We start from the raw sequence: 24286 nt of genomic DNA on the forward strand, positions 1-24286 counted from the left end.
CCAATTCTAAAGATTATCAACCAAACAGTGATAGCCGGAAAGAAAAAAAAACAAAGTGCATCTAACACATCTTTGTTGCAAAAAACGACTTCTCGTACATAAACCGGACTTTCTACTCCAGTCCATGTTTTTCAGCTCTTAGTTCTAGTTTTTCCCGCCAATACCGCGTTCGCGGCTTTTAGCAATGGGAAGAAGCCATGCGTAGATGCTTGTGTTTATCCACGTGGTTTATCTTTTGTTGTCGCATTTACCATTCGGACTTTTTTGATTTATTAGTGTTAGCCTGAATTTAGCACATGAAAAATGTTTTTAGCTGTTTGTACGGAGAATAACTGAAATTTCCTTTGTGAAAGCATAAGTAAAGAACCTACAAGAGTAACTGCCAACAGTGCCAAGTGAATGAAGTGACTGTGTTATAATTGACAAATCTCACCCTTCACCTTGAATAGGACCAGTACACGTATACGTTTGTTGTTTTTCTCGTTACTTCTTTGTTACAAAGCACTATTGCGCAATCAAGACAATAAAGTAAAAAATGCCACGTCGTGCCAGTGATAGTGGTGATCGGGAACTTAATGATCATGCAACTAATGCCCAAACTATGGTAGCTTCCGAAGTCGGAGGCTGCTTAGTGTTCAAACTTTTGCGTTATCCAGGAATATTCATGTCATTCCTCGGGTTTGGTGGTTCAATTTTTGGGGGCAACTTATTCAGTTTGTCGTTTCTAAACCGTTGGCTGCATTTAGGGAAATTTAAATGGATCCTAAATTGTGGTTTACTCTTTGTTGGATTAATCGGTTTGGCATTCATATGGTGTTCATTCCCAGGGGCTAGGGCCCATATTAAAAAAGCTTGTTGCGGAAAATGTATGAAACGAAAGAAACAATATGACAGATTAGTTGAAGCTGCAGAGGCTGGAGAAGTCGCTACTTAGCGCGTGTAAGGAATCCTTCAAAAATGTACTTGTATGATTGCAGCATTACTAGTCATGAATGACTGAAATATTTACGAACTTTAATAAAAATATTATTGGTGATAACTTATTGGCTAAATACTGTTATTTGATTATTTTGATACCACAGAAGTGCTATCACACAAAAGACAAAAAAAATATTTTGTATTTGAAATCAAATGCATTCCATGTAAAAAGTTATAGCATAAAAGCAAAAACTCTTAAAAGGAACTTAAGATGTTTTTTTTTGGATTCTTTGATAATAAAGTTGTATTTTTTTGGGCACATTAGTTGTTTCTGGTAATTTTAAGTGTACTATACTCCCATCCTATTTGGCACTTCAGAAAACTAAGTTTTAGAATGATGAAAAACAAAGATTAAACTGAATTGATGCTTATCTTAGTATGGAGATTTAAGGCAAGAGGTGAGGTATGTAACTTTATTTATTTAAGGGCGGAAACTGGGGGGGGGGGAGGATAAAAATTAATTCCTGTTTCCGTTTTTAAAGCTCATCTTATTGATTGTTTGAATTTGATTATTTGTTATTTCTGGTTTAGATGACACTAACTTTAAAACGAGAGAACACTCTCACTATGGCTTCTCATGTTCCTTACTGATAAATTATTTTGTAACACATAATTCAGTAATAGGAAACCAAAAGATCTTTGAACATATTATCAAAAGTACTATGATCGATAAACCTCCCTTCGGGACGTTTATTATAGTACTTTTGATATTATGGTAAGTTGTTAAACAAAAGTGTTTGAAAGAAAAAAGACAATGCCCAACCTTCCTCCCATAAGTCAAGTGGGAGACCATTTTTATGGGCTTATAGCCAAGCTATAGTGAACCTGTTTCGTTTTTTGTTTGTTGAATTTGTATTGTATCATGAAATATAACACCTTTGACTGAATATTACAGAGCTTTCAATTGGGTGAGTAGTACGTCACGCCCCTAAGTGTGCTCCCTGGTTTTATCACGATTCTTGCAGCAATATTGAAGTATTTCACCGTTCCCCTCGCGTACCAGAGTCCATCATAGATAATAAAGACCAGGGTCAGAAGGCCGGGGTGAGCTCGCCGCGCTTTGGTAACAACTGGGTAGGTTCTACTTCCGGAAACCCGCTTATACTTCGTCCCGCGCATAAGCGCGAGTCAACTGCGGAACTTTAGCGTGCGCCCCCCACCCCAAAAGCGCGGTGAAGAGAGATGCACTCTACGGATGGCCTACCTTCCGATCCTTCTCTTTATTGTCTATGAGTAATACGTACAAACCAGTATGGCCGTGTAAATAAGCCATTGAGGGAAAGACACTGGGGTAAAACTTTGCCTTCCATTTCTCTTTTTGGCGCCTGCGCTGAAGTTATTTTGTATCACGAGAGTGTGCAGAGACGGCATGTATCAACCCCCTTGTGCGTCCCGACAGTGAGCGCAAAAATAGGTCCCGATTCTGCGGTTTGCCTACCCCCTTTCTATTACTCTCGAATTTTAGCTTCTCCTCCAACTGAAAGCTCTCTTTATCAACTCTGCCCTGGTGAAATAAATCCTAGACCTTTGGCACTAACTTGTCTCGCGAACCATTCCCCAACGCAGGCGTCATGACCCTCCTGCCGCGTCCTCGCCATGAATTAACAGTTATAACAATTGAACTCGCGTGTAAAACAAACTGAAGATCTGAAGGTTGGAATCGTTTTTACCATAGGATTAACAAGATACATCCACCTTGAGTCCTTGAAGCTCAAACGTACCTTCATGTCCAAAAGAGGAACACCACAATGAGTATCATCAACAACATACCAGAAGCCTTACCGGAAGGCATTACCAGAGAACTAAGCGAAGTGACAACTGTAGTTCGCGGAGGTGCGGACGAAACGACGCGAAGAAATTGGAGGAAAAAACTTTTAATAGGAGGTTGTGTATTGCTGGTTTTAGGACTGTCTTCCAGCGTGTTGGGACTCAACATATTCCATTTGAAGTTTTTGAATCGATGGTTACATTTGGGACACATGAAATGGATTTTGAGTTCCGGGTTGTTTTTCGCTGTGTTGGGTGGCTTCGTGATTTGGTTTTCTAGACCAGGGTCTAGCGCTACCTTGAAAAGGGTCATGGCAAAGAAACGATCAGATTATGAAAGGGTTCCTGGTGATGACGTGGAGGCTGCGGAAACTTAAATTATTTAGTTTCGGGGGTCCGGCATTCCCCAAAAAAGCGTACGGGATTTAGTGAGTTTCCCAAGGATCTTGTGATTTATTCTTGATTTTGCCAGGATCTATAACTGATTTTGCCAAAGATTTCGTAATTTCTGCTTGATTTCTTCAAATATTTCATAATTTTGCGTGAAAGATCTCGCGAGAAACGTACGGGATTTCTTGTAAATGTCGGACCCCTCAACGTAATAACTTTGATTAAGATTTAGGACAGCTTAAAACTTTATTTTTACGAATCAAAAATAATGCTTAATTTTTTTGTGTAAAAAGTGCATTTGAGATTCGTGCGGTTATTGTACAGATTACAGAGTACCGTATTTGTTCATTTTTAGGGTTTTGGTGGTGGGTTTTCTTTTCGAATTAAAGAAACATTCTTTCCTATTTGAAAAATAAGTGTTTATAGTTTTTTGTAAAGTACGTTAAAGGCTTAGTATGGGACACGCGCAGGGATCTCCCAAGATCCTATAAAACACTATATTTTTTGAAGTGTACTATATAATCCTATCATTTTACCAATCTCCCTATGAAGTCCTATATTTTTCGATTATCGAAGTAAATCAATAATAACTTTACAAAATCATTCAATCAACGACTAGTTAATTGTAATAATAAATAAAATATAGGATATTAAATACAGCATTTTGATGAAGAACGTTATCAGAAGGGAATTCCCTTCTGACGTTATCAGCTGGATTTGTTGGACCTAGTCTTTAATTTTTACCGACAAACTATTCACGCTTGAAACTTCAAAATTTGCACCTCTCCTTAAAATTTCACGACATTTGATCCACAAGAAGCGAAATTACGCCCATTTTACCCCAAAAAACGGCATTTTTCCCATAGACATAATGCTAATTTTTAGACTCCTTTGACGAACGTTATCGGGTGGGCCTAGTCTTTAATTTTTTACCAACAAACTATTCACGCTTGAAACTTCAAAATTTGTAGGACTTTAGAAAACGTTACTACGCACCTCTCATTAAAATTTCAAGACATTTGATCCACAAAAAGCGAAATTACGCCCATTTTACCCCAAAAAACGGCATTTATCCCATAGACATAATGCTAATTTTTAGACTCCTTTGACCAAGGAGTACAAATCGGTCATATTCTCGATTTTTGCCGTTTGAAAGGGCTTTTCTATAGCGCGTGCAACTTGCGTGATCGAGTAGGCTGTGGTTCAGCTCTAAGCAAAATTGGATAAATAAGGATGGGATATATAAGCTTATTTATGATAATCGTTTAATAATTCATGTAACGTTTTAACATGTTCTTTTATTTAACATAAATTAAGGAAGAATAGAATTTTGACATAAAGAAGCCTATTTTAAACAATAAATTATCCTTAGGCATAAAATAAAATAAAATAGGCAAAATTTTATTTCTCCTGACTCTCTAACTTCTTTTCAAGTTTTTCAAATTCTTTCTCAGCAATTTCATCAGCGGGATCTTGAACTTGCATAACCCCCATAACTTCTGGGATATAAAACTGCAACATATTTTGTACTCCATTCTTCAAAGTAACGATAGAACTGGGGCAACTAGTGCAAGATCCCTGCATCTTCAACTTGACAACTCCTCCTTCAAAACCCATGAAAATAACATCTCCACCATCTTCTTGAACCACAGGACGAATCCTCGTGTCTAAGAGCTCAATTATCATCGCGATAGTTTCATCATTCTCGGGATTTAAGTTCTCAGTTTCTTCCGGTTCATTGTCATCTATTACTGGGACTCCGGTGGCAAAGAAATCCATAATTGTCGCAAAAATATCCGGTTTTAAGACTTTCCATTCAACTTCATCATCTAACTTTGTTACCGTGATAAAATCTTTGCCGAAAAATACAGATTTTACACCCTCAATTCGGAATAATTGCTTGGCAAGAGGTGATCTCATTGCCGCGGAGATATTTGGAAAATCAGCTGTACCTTCCTCAAGTACGGTACAACCAGGTAGAAATTTGACGCTATTTGGGTTTGGTGTGTCTTGTGTTTGAATAAACATACTTCGCTTAAGAATGTGACCCGAATTTGTTATTTTTGGGTGTAATAATCCATTTTTAGGCGTGTTTTGTAATGGCAAAGCCCATGAGAAAATATTTGACTTTGACTGAGATGAAATTTGAAAACCGCTAAGCCTTGGCGCGTTATTTATTTTAAATAAATTTTCTTTGAAATTGAGTTTATTTACGTGTCGCCCGAATTTCGAAGCCATCATCGTCGATTTATTAACGAAAGCCATTAAATAATTAACTTAATTGCGATTAAATTTCATTTAATTACTATAAAGATGTTTAATTTGTTAAGAACGAACTCGGTTTCAAGTTTTCAACTACGCTTTAGCCCTTAACTAATGCCGTGTTGAATTGACATTTTATATGGAGTAGTTTTATTGGAGTGATAACGAAAGTTCCTTTAAAATTGTATTACATATATGTATGTCTCCTATAATATTACTCCATGGTAGCAGATTGTTAGCATCCAATGGAAAAGGGCCATGACATTTTATATGGAGTAGTTTTATTGGAGTGATAACAAAAGTTCCTTTAAAATTGCATTACATATATCTATGTCTCCTATAATATTACTCCATGGCAGCAGATTGTTAGCATCCAATGGAAAAGGGCCATGACATTTTATATGGAGTAATTTTATTGGAGTGATAACGAAAGTTCCTTTAAAATTGCAATAAATACATTTACGTCTCCTTTAATATTACTCCATGGCAGGCAGCAGATTGTTAGCATCCAATGGAAAAGGGCATAAAAAAGGTGCAACATTAGTAGGCTTATATATAGTAGCGACATCTATCGAGAAATAAAACACTGAATTTAATAATATTAAAAATAATTTTAATTTCACATATTGGCTTTCATTTGCCATTTTTGTTTCACTTCAAATCTGTAAAATTTAATTACACATAATTACAAATTAGGCTTAGTAAAATAAATTTACATTAAAACATATATTACCCCCAATAAAGTTTCTTCCGTTTCTTTGCTTTTTTCACAGCATCTATTTCAGTCTTTTTCTTTAAATATCTTTTGGCTTCAAATGCATTGGCAATTTTAACAGCAAACTTTAAATAAAATAATGCAGTTTAAAGTTAAATAAAATATTTAGAGAGAGAAAAAAAAAAGAATAAATAGAATACTTTTCTATCGGCAAGATGATCACTAAGTTGTTCGGCTTTGCCAAAATCTCCTTCTTCAATGGCTTTATCAATCATAACTTCAACTTCAGTCTTGGGTCCATATTTTCCATGGTCAACTGGTCCTTGCAAATGGTCATTTATGGTCAATAAGGGTTTAATTTCCTTAATCCATTCCTCCTTGTTTGAAGTTGAAGCTTCTTCAATAACGGATTTTTCAATTCTCTTTGTTTTCAGATTTTGTCTGATTTCTTTCCGTTTTTCCTTTTTTTCTTTCCAAATTTTTCTCTTTGCTTCTTGAGCTTCGGAAATTTTTTCAAGCTCATCATCTCTTTGTTTGATAACTTTGTCAGCAATTTCAATTTGTTTTTCCAAAGAATTCTGGGTTTTTTTAGATTTAATTGACCAGATTTCACTTTCATCATAAGATTCTTCAGAGCTACTCGACATTCTTAACTTTTATTATCAAATTATGGGACAGATTTGATGAAAAATTGCGTGTAAGACTGAATTTCTAGCAAGAAAAGGGTTAAAAGATTAATGCTTAACAATTTCAGATGCTGAAATTAAATTAAGCATTTACCATTAACAATAGGTAAATAATCTGCGTTATTCCAACTATCAATTAAAACTTTATGTTCTTTTGATTCCCGAAAATTTGTAGTTTCTGTTACAAACTTTCTAATTACATAACTAAAATTATAAATTATGTTAATTTATGTACAATCCTCCAACATTGAAAAGAAATTTACGCTGATTCAATTTCTCTATCAATATCAACTAGCCATAAAATCATTTGAGAAAGTGATGGCGTAGTTTCAGTTTTAACATCAAGATAATCCGGATTAATTTCTCGATTATCGATTAATTTTGAATATAAAGTGTACACTGAGCTACTTTCATTTGATATCCTATTACTTATAGTCCCCAACTGGTGTCTAACCAATTTAAATTACAGTTAGTTTGGATTGAAACTCCATGTTGGAAACGTGATTAAACTGAATACTTACGATATTTTTGTTAATTTGGAGCGTTCAATTTCAATATCACACTCTAATTTCAGAAGGAGTCTTTCTTTAATGTCAGGATGAGCGCGAACAACATTAGTTTCATCAACTTTAGCCTCTAAACAGGATTGTAACGTTTCCCCCAGTACACTAATTTCCTTAATTAATTCTAAACCCGATTTACAGACCCGTTCCCAATCCGACAGCGTTTTATTTACCGAAATAAATGATTTATGCGCGGCTAATTTCAAAGGTTCAGCCATAGAACTTAATTTAAAACTATTAAGCCTTGGCTTTAAAAATATAAACAAACGTGATTTATTAAAGTTCCCGCAACAGTCACGTGACGTAACCGGATGTAAAAAGTTGCAACCGGAAATAAAAATCACCTCGATATTTGAATTGCCAAAATAGCGTGCCGCTCTTAAAATGTATTTGTGTCTCATTATTTTGATAATTTTGATTAAAAGGAGTTATAATTTATGCGCGGATGATCCCTTAAAGGGTTGGGAGGTACTTAATCCAATGTTTGACGGCACTACGTCATATTACATAACGAACCTGAATGAATTTATCAGTTTACAGTGCGAAATTTGGTAGGAAAGTGGTCTAACTTGACTAATTAGTTTAGAATTAAGGTTATATTTTAATTAAAGCGATATTCAGGAAGGCTACTGGCTAAAACAATGGGTTAAGATAGATTTCGGAGGCCTTGTCAATAAATTCATCAACGTAACCCAGTCAAATTTAGACGAAACCGAGGCCAGGATAACAACCAATGACGGGGGAGACCTTCATATCAACAAGATTCAGATGCTAGACGCTGGTTTTTACATCTGCAGAGCAATTTACCGCCACAGAACACCCATACAATCAAAAACAGTTCACTTAATCGACAGTAATCTCTTAATTACACACAAGCATTAACTGAACTTTGAAAATAATAAATTTTTCAGTCGTTTTACCACATTCAAACGAAACTAAAGACATAAGTAAGACTCTCAAACCATTCATTATTAACTCAAATTAAACTCTAATTAAGGTGTAGACATGGTAGAAGAAGTCGGTAAGCTTACCCAAACTGAGAGATGCAATTTCGGTTAGAATATTTAAATCTGGTAGAATTAGGACTCACTTTTCAAGTAATTCGTTTCCAGAGGAAAGATTTGCTCTGCAATTCTACGGTTGCACCTTTGAATGGTCAATTTGGTCACCTTGCAGCGTTTGCGGACAAAACGGTGTCCGATATCGGACGTCCGAATGCAGAGTTGTTTATAACTTACAGTTAGAAAGAAAGGTTTATAAAAAAAGTCATGATGGGTAAAGTAGGCCTAAATTTAAGCCTAATTTTTAGAACGAGGAAGGTAAAATTGAGACGGCTTCGATGCCTCAATACCTTATGTCCTGTTTTTCGTCAATGATTCACGAAAACTCGAAGGTCAAACCGGAAATTAAGAAACATTTTAAAACATTACCGGTTTTCAAAGCCTACGAAGAATGTTTTGAGGAATGCGCTGACCCAGAAGTTCAAGGAGACAATAAACCTGTTCAAAAACATAAACTCTCTTTCTTCAAGAGATACCGGCAAAGATTGCGTCAAATAAAAGAAAAATTCAAACAAAGAGTTCAAGATATTCGTCTTGGACTGAATGAACCGGATGAGTCCCTAATTAGGCTTAGCACTGATATCAAAGAAACAAGCGTTACAACACCCGGATTATTTAAAACTCCTATCCCTGAAGTATCAATTAAATTCTTTGGTAAGTCATATAAATACCCAGAATCATTAAATCTAAACATTTAATCTAATTAATATTTAAAAGACTTTAATTCAGCGGCGGGACACTTACTAATAGTTTACGGCGTATCTTCCGTTATATTTTTCATAATTATAATCTTAAAATTCGGAAGAGCTTTCGCGAAACGAGCCCGAAGAGGAAGCTTCGACGAAAAATAGGTCAATTAAATAATTAATTTTGGCCTAAAAATATTTTTAATTTTTAAAAACCCATTTGAAAGAAAGAATTGTTCAATTTCTACTGTATTTAAAAGCTAACTAAAGTTATAATAAAATAAATTTAACTATAACAAATTATTATTATATTTGTGTTAAAACACCATTCCGTACCTCCCCTCAAAATTAACAAAGCCCCTGTTTATATGCTTCTTCCTGAAGACATGTGTATTGCAATGTGAAACATTTCTACAGGGGCTATTGGATTAACATGAGATTATTTCACCCTGAATGCATTCTTTTCCCAAATGCATCACGTGGAAATAACATGGCCCCTATTAGATGACTTCACCCTGAACACGGGTGTATTGCAAGGTAAAACACTTCTACAGGCGCTCATGTATATTCCATTAATTTTAATTTTTTATTATTGTGACGTGATTCTTTGTCCTTAGCCAAATTGGTTTCGATCTTGCTATTGATATTGTTATTGTCGGTATATTTGCTTTTTACAAATTTTGTATATATTTTTTGGACCTGTGAACCCCTTGTGGGTTCCTCCCTGATTCAATAGGGATTTTAGGTCAATAAAACATTCATTCAAACATTCATTCATTCATTCATAGAAATAACATGGGAAGGAAAACCCCTAAATGATGGCTTTCCTTTTGTGACGGGATTATTAATTAAATTCGAGACCAACACAAATATTTATTCATTAATTAATTAAAATCAACGCAAATTTAATCATGATTAAACGATACAATGTCATTATGTCTTTATTTTTAAAAACAAAACATGATTATTTCACAAGGAAATACATTTAAAAAAAAAAGAAATTTAATTAAATACTTAATGAGATGGGCCCCAATTGCCCATTATTTGGGGTGTATAAACATCGGGGTTATGAGGGTTGGTCATATTAACGTGATGCGTGACCCCGGTTAACCCCATATCGTACGTCCAATGATGTTCTTCGAATTTTGGCGTTTGTTGGCTATGATGAGGAGCTGGAAGGGTCCCGGGGGCCCCATGAGGCGGGGCTAAAACCACGTGATGTTGTAAAGTGACTTGATGCATTATGGGTTGGGGAACCACTTCGATATGTTGCGATATCAATTGATTATTCGGATCATCAACATTCAACTCCGTTTCCTCTCCTCCACTTGGTTTCTGATTGACTGATTTGTCCCGTCCCTTTCCGCTACGTAACCCCGGTCGACCTCTGACCCCTGGTTCTCTATTTTGCGATGAACCAGTGTGGGTTTTCTCGTGCGAGGCCCAAGTTGAGTGTTGAGCAAAATGTTTATCGCAAAAACGACATTTGTATGGCTTTTCACCCTAGATTGTTAAAGGGGTGACGATCGGTTATAGGTCAAAGGTCAACCGCGTGTTTATTTAACCTACGTACGGTATGTAATCTAACGTGATTTTGATGCGTTCCGAATCGAGTGAAACGTTTGCCACAATGAAGGCATTCGTAAGGCTTTTCCCCAGTATGGGAACGTTCGTGGGGCAATATTGCAGTTGGGTGGGCGAATTTCTTACCTTAAAACGGGGTTCAAAGGTCATTCTATAATGTAATCAATGGCTAGACGCGGCTATCGACCTAAACTATCACGCCTTAAAGACCAATATTTACCCAAGTTTTTAAAAAGTAAATAAACTTACCACAAAACTTGCAAGAGTACGGTTTTTCATTCGTATGCGTCCGTTCATGCGATCTTAATTGCTGTCTGTGAGTGAATTTCTTATCGCAAAACGAACATTTGTGATTTTTCTTTCCGGCATGAATTAAATTATGCAAATATCGGCTGTTTTTCGACCTAAGGACTTTGCCACAGGTCGAACAAGGATAGGAACTCTCGGAGTTGGGATGGGTTTTACGGTGAGTGTTCATTTCGGTTCGGTTGGGGAATTTGACCATACAAATGTCGCAAGTGGCCGGTTGATTCCCTCCCCCTCCTCCCGGACTACCGCCTCTACCTCCTTGACCTCTTTTCTTCTGGTCAGGACGTCTGTAGAAGGACGATGTCCTGAATTTGATATTGGGGTTGTAGACACCGTTCTTGTCTAAATGTTTCTTTTCGTGAATGCGTTTCGCAGAAAAATAGGCGAAATGTTTTCCGCAGTATTGACAGGCGTGTTCGCGGTTTCTTGCCGCTCGTTTGTGACGTTTTGTCTGCAATGGATTTACGGGAATGTGACGTCAACTGACGGGGTAGAATTCTTGCCTGGGTCTCTAAAATATCTGCCCCTTCAGCCCTACCCTTAATACACGCCTGTCTACATAATTCCGTCTCTTACGCGCGAACCGTTTAAAACAGGACTGATGCGCAGAACTGTGCGCAATGAAGTCGGGTCTTCCCGAGGGACACGCTAGCTTATATTTTTTTCAAAAAGGGCATACACAAACTAAGACTAAATAGAGCTATCTCAGAAGCCTATTAGTGTAACGTCACGTATTCTATTTGACCTTAGAACCAATGCGGTACTAAACATGGCCGCCCGCTACCAAAGTTAAGCCCGTGAGGTTTTACCTGGGCGCTGACGTCACAAATGAGATAGCTCTATAGAGTGCTGTCAGAAGCGCCGGTGTGACGTCAGCCATGCTGTTTTCCCATAAAGAAAAACCGGTAACTGTCATGGCCGCCCATTGCTAAAGGCAGACTCGTGACGTTTAACCTTGGATCTGACGTCACAACTGACAGCACTCTATATAAACAAAGAAAGAAAGAAAGAAAGAAAGAAATACCTGATGGTCGATATAATCGTCTCTGGTCTCGAATTCTTTTCCGCAACATTCGAATTTTTGATTGGAGCATTGGGCTTCGCGAGTATGTTCTTGAAATTCCTTTTCATCGTCGTAGTAAATTCCACAATCCTGGCACTGGAATTTCTTCTCCCCTTCGTGCACCAACTCGTGTCGCCTCCAATGACTCCATTGAACGAATCCTTTCAAGCAATACATGCAACGATAGTATTTTTCGTTCGTGTGGCTTCTACTGTGTTTCATTAGCCCTTGAGGACGAGCGAACTTCTTCCCGCATATCTTACATTCGCAAGCCGGGTGTAAGTGAGATAGTTCCACGTGGTCACCCACTTCCTGGGGGTATTTGAACCTAAGCACACCGTCAGTCCCGAATCTTTAGGCTTAACTACTTCGGGAATATCCATGATGGGACAATTACCACTAACCTTTCACCACAAATAATGCAAGGGAATGGCAACTTGTCGTTTTTCTTCTTTGTATTTTTAGCGGATTTCGCCGCGGTTTTGGCTAATTGGCTTTTTCCAGCCATTTTCTGAAAACACGTGTTAGTTCTAAATTTGAATTTCGGGGTTTTTTTTTTCTGATGTAAAGTATGAACCAATTTTTCTTATTCCCAAAAATGTAATTATATTCAAATGGTTTTTTACTCGGTAAAATATAATAAGATATTTTACAATTAATTAATTTTAATTGTACAATAGGTATTTAAAAAAAAAATATTTAATATATCCGCCGTTTGCCCCCGCATAGCCCACTCAATCACGCGTGTAAGCAAAAAATCCAACAGCCAAATTAACAATTTCACTGTAAGCGCATGCGCTGTTGCATCATACAACGCAGCAGACAACGCTTTCTTCAAAATCCTAAACGAGAAGCTACAACTCCTGGTAACATGACTTGGCCTCGCTAGGATCCTAACTCCTAGTTGAAACTCCGAATGAAAACTGGCATATGTTAACATCCCCACCCCACCCCTGTTCCAAAATGAAATATGGACTCTTCCACTGTCGCTTCGTTTGACCAAGGCTTAAATAAAACCTTATTTTTATATCAAATTTACCAATAAATAAGCCTAATTCTATTAATTATCAGCTTAAACACGCGTAATTAACCGTTGAACGACGACTGTACTTAAAATTAAGGATGCTAAAATGTTGAAATAACTTACTAATGTTGGTAATCCTCGGCTCGAACGTATTAGATCCTTAACTCGGGCCCGCCATTGGATAAACCATGGAGATTCCTAAATAAGTATTTCTAGGCTCGATTCCGAATGAACAACTGAAACCGACCAATCACAGCCTGGCAACTAACCAATAACAAAGTAGTACGCGAAATTCAAAGCTGAAAGCGTTTGAACGCGTCTAAGCCTAATTTTAATAAAGTTAAGTTAGGCCCAAAATCAACCAAAAAATTCATAAAATAATTTAAAAAACATTTTCAGTTAATACTTTTGAGTTAAAAAAATTTTCTTAGGTTAATTTTAACACTTTTTTTAAAAAATCAAGAGGACAAGATGACTTTTTGGGATAATTTTAATGAGATGGTAAATCTGGAAGAATTCCTTCTTCTACTTGAGATGAAATCTGATTGGTTGATGCCAAATTATCGCTTTTTTTCCTTCGTCGTGCTGATGGGGATAGTGTATGAGTTTTTTCATGTGATTTGTGAGTGGACCATTGGGCAAATGTTCTGAAAAACGTCCAAGATTGTAATTGAACTGTAATAAACATAATAATTAAAATGACCTTATTACTTTCCACAATACGAACACGTGTAGGGTTTTTCCCCAGTATGAATCCTATAGTGTAATTAGTATTTAAATTTAAGGTTAATTATTATATTTTAAATTATTAATTAACCTTTCATGATTTTTCCATGTTCCATATCTAGTAAATTTTCTATCACAATATCTGCATTTGTAATTTTTTTCACCTATAATTTAAATTAAATTTAAATAATTAAGAACTTCTAAATAGATTAATAATTATACCAGTATGACTTTTTTCATGAGAAGACAGACTATCGGGATAAGAAAATGTTTTCTTGCAAAATTTACACTCGTACGGTTTCTCTATAAAGTTAATTTCAATTCAATTAAATCTAATTAAAGTTAAAACAACTGCGCACAAACAACCTTTAGTATGTTTTCTTTCGTGCGTTCTCATATTTTGTCTATAAGTAAATGTTTTATCACAAAAAGAACACGCGTGTTTCTTTGAATCATGAATCATGTTGTGAATATAACGACTCTGTTTAGATTTCAAAATTTTGCCACAAGTTTGACACGGAAATTGCGATTCGGAATCGGGATGCGTTAATCTATGAGCGTTTCTAGCTATACGACTATCAAACTTCATTGGGCACAAATCACATTTAACATCACGCTCTTGTTTGGATCGCTTATTCCCGCATTCTATTGACTGTCCACTGTCTGTTTTAAGTTGAAGGGTTATAGTACCGTCTTTACCAACATGACGTTTCTCGTGAAGCATCATATATTGATAATATTTAAAAGATCGTTTGCAATATTTGCAATTGAATTTATTTTCTAGTTCTTGTCTTTTATGTTTTTTCTTTTGGTGTTCGGCAAAGGCATCCCTAGTTTTGTAACACTTTCCACAACAGTCGAATGTTTCTTTATTACAAACGTGATCGCTTAGCGTTTCTTGGTCGATAAAATAGACGGAACATTCTTGGCATTGGAAATCAGTGGCCACTTTATGGGTTTCCTCGTGTTTCTTCCGTTGAGTCCAAAAAGAGAATGGTTTGAAGCAAAACGAACATAGATAAGGGGTTTCTTTCGTATGAAGGCGTCTGTGTTTTGAAAGGGAGTGTTTCGTGGCCATTTGTTTCCCGCATATTTCGCAAATGAAGTTGTATTTTGACTCATTTAAATGTTTTTCTTCTACATGTTCACCAACTTCGTGGGGGAATTCAAATTTCTCTTTACATATGATGCAAGGGTAAAATAATTTGTCCGCGTCTTTGGCTGTCATTTTAGTGAAACCGATTTCCCAATTAATGTCAAAGTATTGTTTAATAGCAGTATAAAACTAAATAAGATAAAAGTGAACAAAATAAGTGACCAACATGTAATCCTCAATTCCTCAATTTCCTCATGTATATTATTTGCAGTCCTAGCTTTATTTGAACTGAACTGAATGGAGCTCTTTTAAATTACCAATCAGGCTAGGAAATAAGACTAGTTTACTGGTCAAAAACCAGTTTATTAATAGCTTGGACCAATTTTTTACTCAAAACGGGAGGGTCACTGGTCCCAATGACTACTTTATATATAAGCTTAGGGTTCGATTTGTTGCCATCTTTTTAAATGGCGGCCAAAAATTTAAAAACCCTTCTTTAAGGAATAATGTCCGCATGAAAAGTTATAATAATTTTGATGGTGGTTCTTATTACATGCGAGCGACGCCGCGGGTAATAGCTAGTGTATAAATAAACCAGCTCCAGTAATTAATTTGTAAAATAGCCTAGCTCAATAAGGTCTAACCCTACAACTGTCATCCAGACTTGCCTGAATTTCAGCTCCTAACAGTATCATAAGAGGGGCCGTCTTAACCTTTATGATGTACTTACGTATATTTAATTTTTGATTATTAGAAGAAAATAGATGGGATTCCAACGTGGCTCAACCTTAGTCAGGCCTCAGAAATTGGAGCCATATCCATTAGGCATGTGTGCTTTTGTCATGGGTATTGGCACTAACAACCTTCACGTTCGATCCTTAGGTAGCTAGCAACCCACAAGACAAAGACAACAACTTAAGAAAATTTCTGGACAATTAAAATCTCGACACCTACATAAAGAGGGCCTCACTCTCCAAACATATCTAATTTTATAATCAAAATAATTGACATTTTACCTAAAACTCTGTTTAAATATATTCAATAAACCTCTATACAGCAAACTGTTTATAAATCTTTAGTAATTACGCGGCATATAGCTGTAAATACTTAAAGGGCTCCTTCGGACCCTTAGACACATGACCCCGCGGATTTCCGAACCCCCTACCTAGCCAGAGAGAGGGAGAGTACTGAGGAAGATCGTCTATGAAGAGGGGATGGAAATCCGCGGGGCCATGTGTCTAAGGGTCCGAAGGAGCCCTTTAAATTTTCGTACATGGAAAGAGAGGGAGCATGCTAGGAAATAAGACTGGTTTACTGGTCAAAAGCCAGTTTATTAATAGCTTGGACCAATTTTTTTATACAAAACGTGAGGGTCACTGGTCCCAATGACTAGTTTAGTAATTCCTACTTTTACTAAAAATTGATATGGGGACCACTTTAATTAGTTTCATTTTAACATAAATTTCGACTGCAGGAGTCCAGTTGAATTTTGCCTTTATTAACCCGAATCCTGGTACCAGTAGAGAAATAAATAGGGAAAGGGTCTCTGGTTCTAGGACCAGTTTAATATTTAAGACACCTTGACTCAAGGTCCTTGAGTCAGTAGTCACTGGTCCGGAAGACTAGTTTAGAAATAAACCTTATTTCCAAGCCTGCTACCAAAAGATTTCATCATGACTGACGGAGTGAGCAAAGAGAGTATAGGAGAGGAGTTGAAGCTCCCCCTTTTTGAAGCTCTCCACAAGGCTAAATTACAATGTTGCCCCTACTAGTGGTACGAGGGAGTTTCCGGCTCAGTCGCGCCACCGCCACCTACGATACCATTTAATGTCTCAAACGGAAATGCCTCGGTACTGCGCATTGAAGATGCGCGGTAGAAAAGAGCAACAAGATTTTCCCCTCTTTCCACTCCTCCCCTATACTCTCTTTGGAGTGAGTGACTCTGCTGACTGCTCGATAAGCCTAACCTGAAACTAAAAGTGAAACTGACGTTGTGTTTAATTTAATGAGTGATTAGTAAACAATTAATTATAACTAAAATGGCTGTATACCCAGGAATTCCCGTAAACTCTCCTCCAGTTTCAGGTAAAGTTCAGTCTAAAATAAATGAATGAATGATGAATATATTAAATAAGTCCAGGGATGACGAAAGACACCCTTTTTGTTTTTGAAGATAATTACGATTAAAACTAATTACAGAGAATAGACCGGAACTCTACGAGGAAGTTCGACTCTACAGAACGTCAAGGGACCGAGAAAAGTCAGTAATTAACATTAAAATATTAAAATTAAATCAATTCTAACCAATTTCTTGAAGGTATGATAATATGGCTGATCTCTACGCTGTCATTAACACTTTGCAATGCTTAGAAAAAGCCTATATTAAAGACTGTATTACCGCCAAAGAGTAAGTTATTAAAAATGATTAGGATAATTAAGTATAATTAACTTTAAAATACTTTTAGATACACAGCAGCGTGTTCAAAGCTTTTGGTTCAATATAAAGCTGCCTTTAAACACGTTCAAAGCTCAGATTTTCCAACTGTGGAAGATTTTATGAAGAAATTTCGTGTAAGTAATTAAAGTTTAATTAATTTTAGTATGTTTAATGTTATTATTAATTAGTTGGATTGCCCCGGAGCCATGGAACGCATTAAAGAAGATAGACCAATCACCATTAAAGATGATAAAGGAAATACCAGCAAATGTATCGCTGATATTGTCTCTGTAAGTAAACTAAAAACACTTCCCTGCCTTTGTAAGGTACTAAATTTCATATTTTATTTTTAGCTTTTCATCACAATCATTGATAAACTTCGTTTAGAAATTAAATCAATGGATGAGGTAAAATAATTGACTTATCTTAATTACTAATTAAATTAATTAAGTCACTAATGATGTTTTACAATTTTTAGTTACAACCTGATTTAAGAGAACTGAATGAAACCATGAGCAGATTAAGTTTGGTTCCCCAAAATTTTGAAGGAAAAGTTAAAATATCTGATTGGTAATTAATTACCAATTAATTAATTAATTAATACGAATTAAATAAATTTGTTTTTAATTAATTAATTTATTTATAAATAGGTTAACAACAATGTCCAATATGGCGGCCTCTGATGAATTAACTGAAGGTCAAGTTCGTCAAATGATATTTGATCTGGAACAAGCTTACAATGCATTCAATAAATTACTTCATGAATAAATTATTAATTCCTTTTTAATAAAATTTAATTACATTGTATTTAAACTTTGAATGAAAAAAAAAAATACAAAATACAAAATAAACGTTATTTTCAATTTTAAGTCACTTTTTTTTTGGTTTCCAATATTTTTTCTTGTTTTTCTTTAGTTTTTTCAACTTTCCTTCATTGTTATTGACTTTTTCTTCGTAGGTTTCCCAGGGGATTTGTTTACCAACATTCTGAATAGCCGAATTAACATTTGAAACAGTTTCCGCAGTCTTTAATCTTCCAGTTTGAGTGGGATAACGAGTAAAAGATCCTCTAGGGGCAACGGGTTTCTTTAACAAAACATCCAAATCTTTTTGCAAACGTTTAATAACATTGCTATCTTGTTTATTTTGTTTTAAACTCTCGTCAACTTCGCTGCGACTAAAGTTGTTTCAATTGATTAATTGTAATTAAAATTAGTAAAATTAATTAATTTAAAATGCTTACAGATCTCCGTCTTCAATGTCAATATCCATTTTCTCCGCTGTTTGTAATAACCAATTACTTTGGGAAGACTTCTTTCTAAGTCTATGAGTTAAAACGTCTAATTTTCGGGCTAAATTAACTCGTTCGTGAACCATTGATATGACATCTTGGTTTACGGGAAAATCTGGAAGATCTTTGTCTAGATTTTTGAATTAATTATAATTTTAATTCTATAATTAAGTTTGGAGGATTAAAAAATAGTTGAAATCTACTGACCTCTGTTTAAGGTTCTACATAATTTCCTATAAATTGTGATTTCTTGGGGACTCAAAAGCATTAAACTTAAGCCCTCACTCGAAGCTCTCGCTGTTCTACCACTTCTATGGACGTAAGTCTATGAAAAGAGACATTAATTTAATTTAATTATTTAAACATACATAAACTAATATAATTTCGAAATTTTATTTATACAAAAAAATAAGTTTGATAACTAGGGTTATCTAAAACTGTAAAAAAAATAGGTCTCAAGTTAGGCCTATTTATGCCTTGAAAAACTTTAATAGAAAATACTCAAAATTGGCCTATTTATTTATGCCTAGAATTTAAGAAAAAAATCACAGTAGACCTAAAATATTTTAAATTAGGCCTATTTATGCCTAAAACAACTTAATAATATAAAATACTCAAAATAGGCCTATTTATGCCTAGAACCACTTAAGAAAACAAAATACTCAAAATTGGCCTATATTTAAGCCTAGAATTTAAGAAAAAAATCACAATAGGCCTAAAATATTTTAAATTAGGCCTATTTATGCCTAAAATATTTTAAATTAGGCCTATTTATGCCTAAAACAACTTAATAATATAAAATACTCAAAATAGGCCTATTTATGCCTAGAACTACTTAACAAAATACTCAAAATTGGCCTATATTTAAGCTTAGAATTTAAGAAAAAAATCACAATAGGCCTAAAATATTTTAAATCGGGACTATTTATGCCTAGAACTATTTAATAATATAAAATACTCAAAATAGGCCTATTTATTCCTAGAACTATTTAATAATATAAAATACTCAAAATAGGCCTATTTATGCCTAGAACCACTTAAGAAAATACTCAAAATTGGCCTATATTTAATTATTTATGCCTAGAATTTAAGAAAAAAATCACAGTAGGCCTAAAATATTTTAAATTGGGCCTATTTATGCATAGAACAACTTAATAATATAAAATACTCAAAATTGGCCTATTTAGGCCTAGAACCACTTAAGAAAATACTCAAAATTAGCCTATATTTATGCCTAGAATTTAAGAAAAAAATCACAATAGGCCTAAAATATTTTAAATTAGGCCTATTTATGCCTAAAACAACTTAATAATATAAAATACTCAAAATAGGCCTATTTAGGCCTAGAACCACTTAAGAAAATATTTATGTCTAGAATTTAAGAAAAAATCACAGTAGGCCTAAAATATTTTAAATTAGGCCTATTTATGCCTAAAACAACTTAATAATATAAAATACTCAAAAATAGGCCTATTTATGCCTAGAACTACTTAAGAAAACACTGGAAATAGGCCTACTTTTGCCTTATATTTTGGGGGGGGGGGGGCTTTGAAACTCACTTCAGCTGTTTTAGGAACATGATAATGAATAACGTGTTGTATATTTTGAATATCTAATCCTCTGGCTGCCACGTCTGTTGATAACAACAAGGATTGGGAGTTATTTCGAAAACGGTCCAAATTCTTCAACCGTTGTCTTTGAGCCATGGAAGAGTGCAAGGCCACTGATTGACACTTCAAATTTTGAAAGACATTTTGCAAGCGACGGACGCAATCAATACTGTTGCAAAACACCAAAGTCCTCCCTGGATATGTTAGACGAAAATAATAAAGATACGCATCCTGCAAAAAAAAGATATTATTTCTTTTACAAAAACTAAACCTAAACCCTCAAGATGGCGGCCAAGATTATAAGCAGCCATCTTAGGGTTAAAAGTATCTCCTTTACTTTATCTTCAACATTGCAGAATAACTTTGCTTCCGTTAAGGTATCGGCAGTTCCGAATTTCTTTGTTATATCAACAACTTTGGGTTTATCTTTCATTCCAACCATTTCCATAATTGAATCTGCGAAGAAAAATAATTAAAATTAACTAATTAATTATTAAAATTTAATTAAACAAACCTAATTTAATTTTTTGAGTCAACTTGTATTTTTTCTTCTTTAAAAGTAATCTTTTTGGTGTATTATGCACCATTGTTAAAGTAGCGGAAAATATAAAGTTTTGTCTGTTGTCTTTATGGCTAAAAATAGTATGTTAATTAATTAATTAAAATTATTAATAATTAGGTAATTAATAATTTTAATCCTACTTTCTCATTAAATCCAAGATTTTTCCCAATTCCTCAAAATGTCCTTTCTCAACCATCCTATCAGCTTCATCTATGACCAGATATTTGACATCAGTGACCCGATTTAAGTGTTCATTACCCTAATTAAATCATAAATAACATTATTAATTTATTAATTATGTAAGTAAATAATTAATTATATAAATAAATAATTAATTATATAAATAATTAATTAACTATTATATAAATAAATAATTAATTATGTAAGTAAATAATTAATTATGTAAGTAAATAATTAATTATATAAATAAATAATTAATTATATAAATAAATAATTAATTATGTAAGTAAATAATTAATTATATAAATAAATAATTAATTATATAAATAAATAATTAATTATATAAATAAATAATTAATTAATTATATAAATAAATAATTAATTATATAAATAAATAATTAATTATATAAATAAATAATTAATTAATTATATAAATAAATAATTAATTATATAAATAAATAATTAATTATATAAATAAATAATTAATTAATTATATAAATAAATAATTAATTATATAAATAAATAATTAATTATATAAATAAATAATTAATTATATAAATAAATAATTAATTATATAAATAAATAATTAATTATATAAATAAATAATTAGGCTAATTATATAAATAATTAATTAACTATTTCACCTCCTGAAGTAATTCCCAAAGTCTTCCGGGAGTTGCCACGACAATTTCAGGATTTTTTGAAAGAATTCTGACTTGTTTTTCAACAGACATCCCACCTACCACAACAGCGACCTTTTAATTAATTATAATAGCAATTAGATTTAAATATTAATTTAAGCTAAGATTAATATTAAGCAAAAACATTTTTACTCTAATATCTGTGTATTTTGAAATGGCTTGAATATGTTTTTGAACTTGGATGACCAATTCCCTTGTCGGTGTTAAAATCAAGGCTCTGAATGGTTTCCCATTTGTTTCTGGATTGGTAGGAAGTATTTCATCATTAAAGTCATCAATGTTCAAATCCTCAATGACTTTTTCAGAATCCTGCTCAGAAATCTCTTGTTCTCCATCAGAATCCTCTTGTTCTACATCAGAATCCTCTTGTTCTCCATCAGAATCCTCTTGTTCACCATCAGAATCCTCTTGTTCTCCATTAGAAATCTCTTGTTCTCCATCAGAATCCTCTTGTTCTCCATCAGAAATCTCTTGTTCTTCATTAGAAATCTCTTGTTCTCCATCAGAATCCTCTTGTTCTTCATCAGAAATCTCTTGTTCTCCGTCAGAATCCTCTTGTTCTTCATCAGAATCTTCTTGTTCTACATCAGAATTGTCTTGTTCTCCATCAGAATCCTCTTGTTCTTTATCAGAATCATTCTGAGAATGTTCAGAACTCTCAACATCTGACAGATTTTCATCACTTTGAATGTCTTTTGGCTTTGAATTCTGTTAGAGCATATTTAAATCAAACCTTAAGCAAAGACAGAGAGAGAGAGACAGGGGGACATACCTCTTTGGTTTTATCTCTCAAAATGCCATGAATAATTGGTATGGCAAATGCCAAAGTTTTGCCACTACCCTACAAATGCATAAATGACTGTCAATGGCAGTCTTTGAAAGAATACTTATTTCATAATTACAGTTTCAGCAGCTCCTAAAATGTCCATTCTATCTCTTATAGCTGAAGGAAGTGTGTAGGCTTGTATGGGAGTAGGTGCTACAAACTTCATTTCCTTCAAAGCCCTAAGGACTTCTTGTGGAATGAATAAATCATCCCATCTGGACATGTCAACCTCTTCAACCTCGTCCTTTATATCTTCTTCTTCGCTATCTTCTAATTCCCGTTTCTTATTTGACATCTGACCTTTCATTTTAGCTATATACTCTGGGGAATGTATTAAACGGAACTCAGCTGCTGGGTTCAAGGGACATTGATTGCCTTTGTTTTTCTTCTCTCTTGACTTGGAGCGAGGTTTTTTGCGTTTAGGTTTACCCTTCTTAGCATCAAAATCATCACTGTCATCATCATCATCGCTGTTTTGTTTTCTCTTTTTAGTTTTTGGACTCTCAGCCTTCTCAGCTTTATAATTAGTTAACTCTTCAATGCCACCAAATCCCTCAAAATCGATACCATAGTTAACTGGTACAGGTTTCCATTGTAATTTAGTTCCGATACGGTTGTTATCTTTAGCTTTAAATCCATTTTTCCTGGATTTATTCATTTTTTTCCTTGATTTTTCATTTATTCCCGGCTTAATACGTCCTAAGCCTTGGTCTTTTTCCATATCGCTATCTTCCAAAACTTTTTTAGGCTTACATTTACGAATTTTACTTTTACTGCGTTTCTTTATAGCCATTTTTAGATATATATTTTTAATTAAAACTTATAAAAACATTAATTGACGCTTTAAAGTTAAATATATTACACGCTACTTTTCAAAAGCACGTGGTAAGACTCATGTTGTCTCGTGGGTCGCTGGGCGCTGGCGCATGCGCCCAGCGGCCCAGCGGCCCAGCGGCCCAGTAGGAAGTCCGGCAGCCCCAGGACCGAGGGAATAACGCACACACGGAATAACGTATAATCGGAATAACGCATACAAACCGGAATAAGGCATAATGGGAATAAGGCATAAACGGAATAGCGCATAAACGGATTAACGCATAACCGGAATAACGTATAACCGGATTAAGGCATAACCGGAATAACGTATAACCGGATTAACGCATAAACGGAATAACGCATAGGCGGAATAACGTATAACCGGATTAACGCATAGCCGGAATAACGTATAACCGGATTAACGCCTAACCGGAATAACGCATAACCGGAATAGCGCATAACCAGAATTACGCACAAACGGAATAACGCATAAACGGAATAGCGCATAAACGGATTAACTCACAAATGGAATAACGCATAGCCGGAATAACGTATAACCGGATTAACGCCTAACCGGAATAACGCATAACCGGAATAGCGCATAACCAGAATTACGCACAAACGGAATAACGCATAAACGGAATAACGCATAAACGGAATAGCGCATAAACGGATTAACGCATAAACGGAATAACGCATAAACGGAATAGCGCATAAACGGAATAACGTATAACCGGATTAACGCATAAACGGAATAACGCATAAACGGAATAACGTATAACCGGATTAACGTACAACCGGAATAACGTATAACCGGATTAACGCATAAACGGAATAACGTATAACCGGATTAACGCATAACCGGAATAACGTATAACCGGATTAACGCCCAACCGGAATAACGTATAACAGGATTAAAGCATACACGGAATGGCGCATAAACATTTAGAGAC

The 24286-nt window shown here is 34.7% G+C and overlaps 8 protein-coding genes across 9 annotated transcripts; 3 read left to right on the forward strand and 5 right to left on the reverse strand.

Moving 5' to 3' along the window:
* Positions 1-2245: 2245 nt before the first annotated feature.
* LOC149673609 (uncharacterized) lies at positions 2246-3471 on the forward strand. Its single transcript, XM_089839236.1, has 2 exons — positions 2246-2269; positions 2654-3471. Exon 2 carries the CDS (start codon positions 2727-2729, stop codon positions 3120-3122), a length of 396 nt encoding a protein of 131 aa, XP_089695362.1. The 5' UTR covers positions 2246-2269; positions 2654-2726; the 3' UTR covers positions 3123-3471.
* Positions 3472-4413: 942 nt separating this feature from the next.
* On the reverse strand, positions 4414-5523 carry LOC149673610 (NFU1 iron-sulfur cluster scaffold homolog, mitochondrial-like). The gene has a single exon (XM_089839232.1). The coding sequence runs from the start codon at positions 5398-5400 to the stop codon at positions 4537-4539; it is 864 nt and encodes a 287-aa protein (XP_089695358.1). The 5' UTR covers positions 5401-5523; the 3' UTR covers positions 4414-4536.
* A 465-nt stretch (positions 5524-5988) lies between these two features.
* On the reverse strand, positions 5989-7633 carry LOC149673611 (protein FAM204A-like). 2 transcript variants are annotated; one of them, XM_089839235.1, is made up of 4 exons: positions 6893-7002; positions 6313-6823; positions 6131-6237; positions 5989-6059 (listed from the first exon to the last, which is right to left on the reverse strand). In XM_089839235.1, the coding sequence occupies exons 2-4, from the start codon at positions 6757-6759 to the stop codon at positions 6017-6019; spliced, it is 597 nt and encodes a 198-aa protein (XP_089695361.1). In that variant the 5' UTR covers positions 6760-6823; positions 6893-7002; the 3' UTR covers positions 5989-6016. The 2 variants fall into 2 exon arrangements, with proteins under 2 accessions (XP_089695361.1, XP_089695360.1); XM_089839234.1 differs by lacking the exons at positions 5989-6059; positions 6131-6237 and adding exons at positions 7062-7247; positions 7320-7633 and having other exon boundaries at positions 6629-6823.
* Positions 7634-7678: 45 nt separating this feature from the next.
* LOC149673612 (uncharacterized) lies at positions 7679-9067 on the forward strand. The gene is made up of 5 exons (XM_089839233.1): positions 7679-7912; positions 7973-8214; positions 8273-8308; positions 8359-8415; positions 8474-9067. Exons 1-5 carry the CDS (start codon positions 7746-7748, stop codon positions 8638-8640), a joined length of 669 nt encoding a protein of 222 aa, XP_089695359.1. The 5' UTR covers positions 7679-7745; the 3' UTR covers positions 8641-9067.
* Positions 9068-9980: 913 nt separating this feature from the next.
* Positions 9981-13351, reverse strand: LOC149673613 (uncharacterized). The gene is made up of 6 exons (XM_089839228.1): positions 13212-13351; positions 12469-12575; positions 12026-12392; positions 10942-11452; positions 10682-10818; positions 9981-10611 (listed from the first exon to the last, which is right to left on the reverse strand). Exons 2-6 carry the CDS (start codon positions 12570-12572, stop codon positions 10123-10125), a joined length of 1608 nt encoding a protein of 535 aa, XP_089695354.1. The 5' UTR covers positions 12573-12575; positions 13212-13351; the 3' UTR covers positions 9981-10122.
* A 209-nt stretch (positions 13352-13560) lies between these two features.
* LOC149673614 (zinc finger protein ZFAT-like) lies at positions 13561-15848 on the reverse strand. The gene is made up of 5 exons (XM_089839229.1): positions 14181-15848; positions 14037-14117; positions 13906-13978; positions 13800-13844; positions 13561-13735 (listed from the first exon to the last, which is right to left on the reverse strand). Exons 1-5 carry the CDS (start codon positions 15040-15042, stop codon positions 13579-13581), a joined length of 1218 nt encoding a protein of 405 aa, XP_089695355.1. The 5' UTR covers positions 15043-15848; the 3' UTR covers positions 13561-13578.
* A 949-nt stretch (positions 15849-16797) lies between these two features.
* Vps28 (vacuolar protein sorting 28) lies at positions 16798-18154 on the forward strand. Its single transcript, XM_089839239.1, has 8 exons — positions 16798-16995; positions 17110-17170; positions 17228-17317; positions 17376-17481; positions 17536-17637; positions 17701-17754; positions 17826-17917; positions 17998-18154. Exons 1-8 carry the CDS (start codon positions 16950-16952, stop codon positions 18113-18115), a joined length of 669 nt encoding a protein of 222 aa, XP_089695365.1. The 5' UTR covers positions 16798-16949; the 3' UTR covers positions 18116-18154.
* Positions 18155-18181: 27 nt separating this feature from the next.
* Positions 18182-23436, reverse strand: LOC149673616 (ATP-dependent RNA helicase DDX24-like). The gene is made up of 11 exons (XM_089839237.1): positions 22594-23436; positions 22464-22532; positions 21824-22399; positions 21635-21745; positions 20951-21069; positions 20763-20881; positions 20586-20704; positions 20198-20479; positions 18846-18963; positions 18591-18768; positions 18182-18524 (listed from the first exon to the last, which is right to left on the reverse strand). Exons 1-11 carry the CDS (start codon positions 23308-23310, stop codon positions 18218-18220), a joined length of 2715 nt encoding a protein of 904 aa, XP_089695363.1. The 5' UTR covers positions 23311-23436; the 3' UTR covers positions 18182-18217.
* Positions 23437-24286: the final 850 nt, after the last annotated feature.

The sequence above is a fragment of the Phalangium opilio genome, unplaced genomic scaffold (assembly GCF_054372755.1).
Source record: "Phalangium opilio isolate 3A_F unplaced genomic scaffold, DU_Popi_V2 ptg000048l_1, whole genome shotgun sequence".
In the NCBI taxonomy this organism is placed as follows: Eukaryota; Metazoa; Arthropoda; class Arachnida; order Opiliones; family Phalangiidae; genus Phalangium; species Phalangium opilio.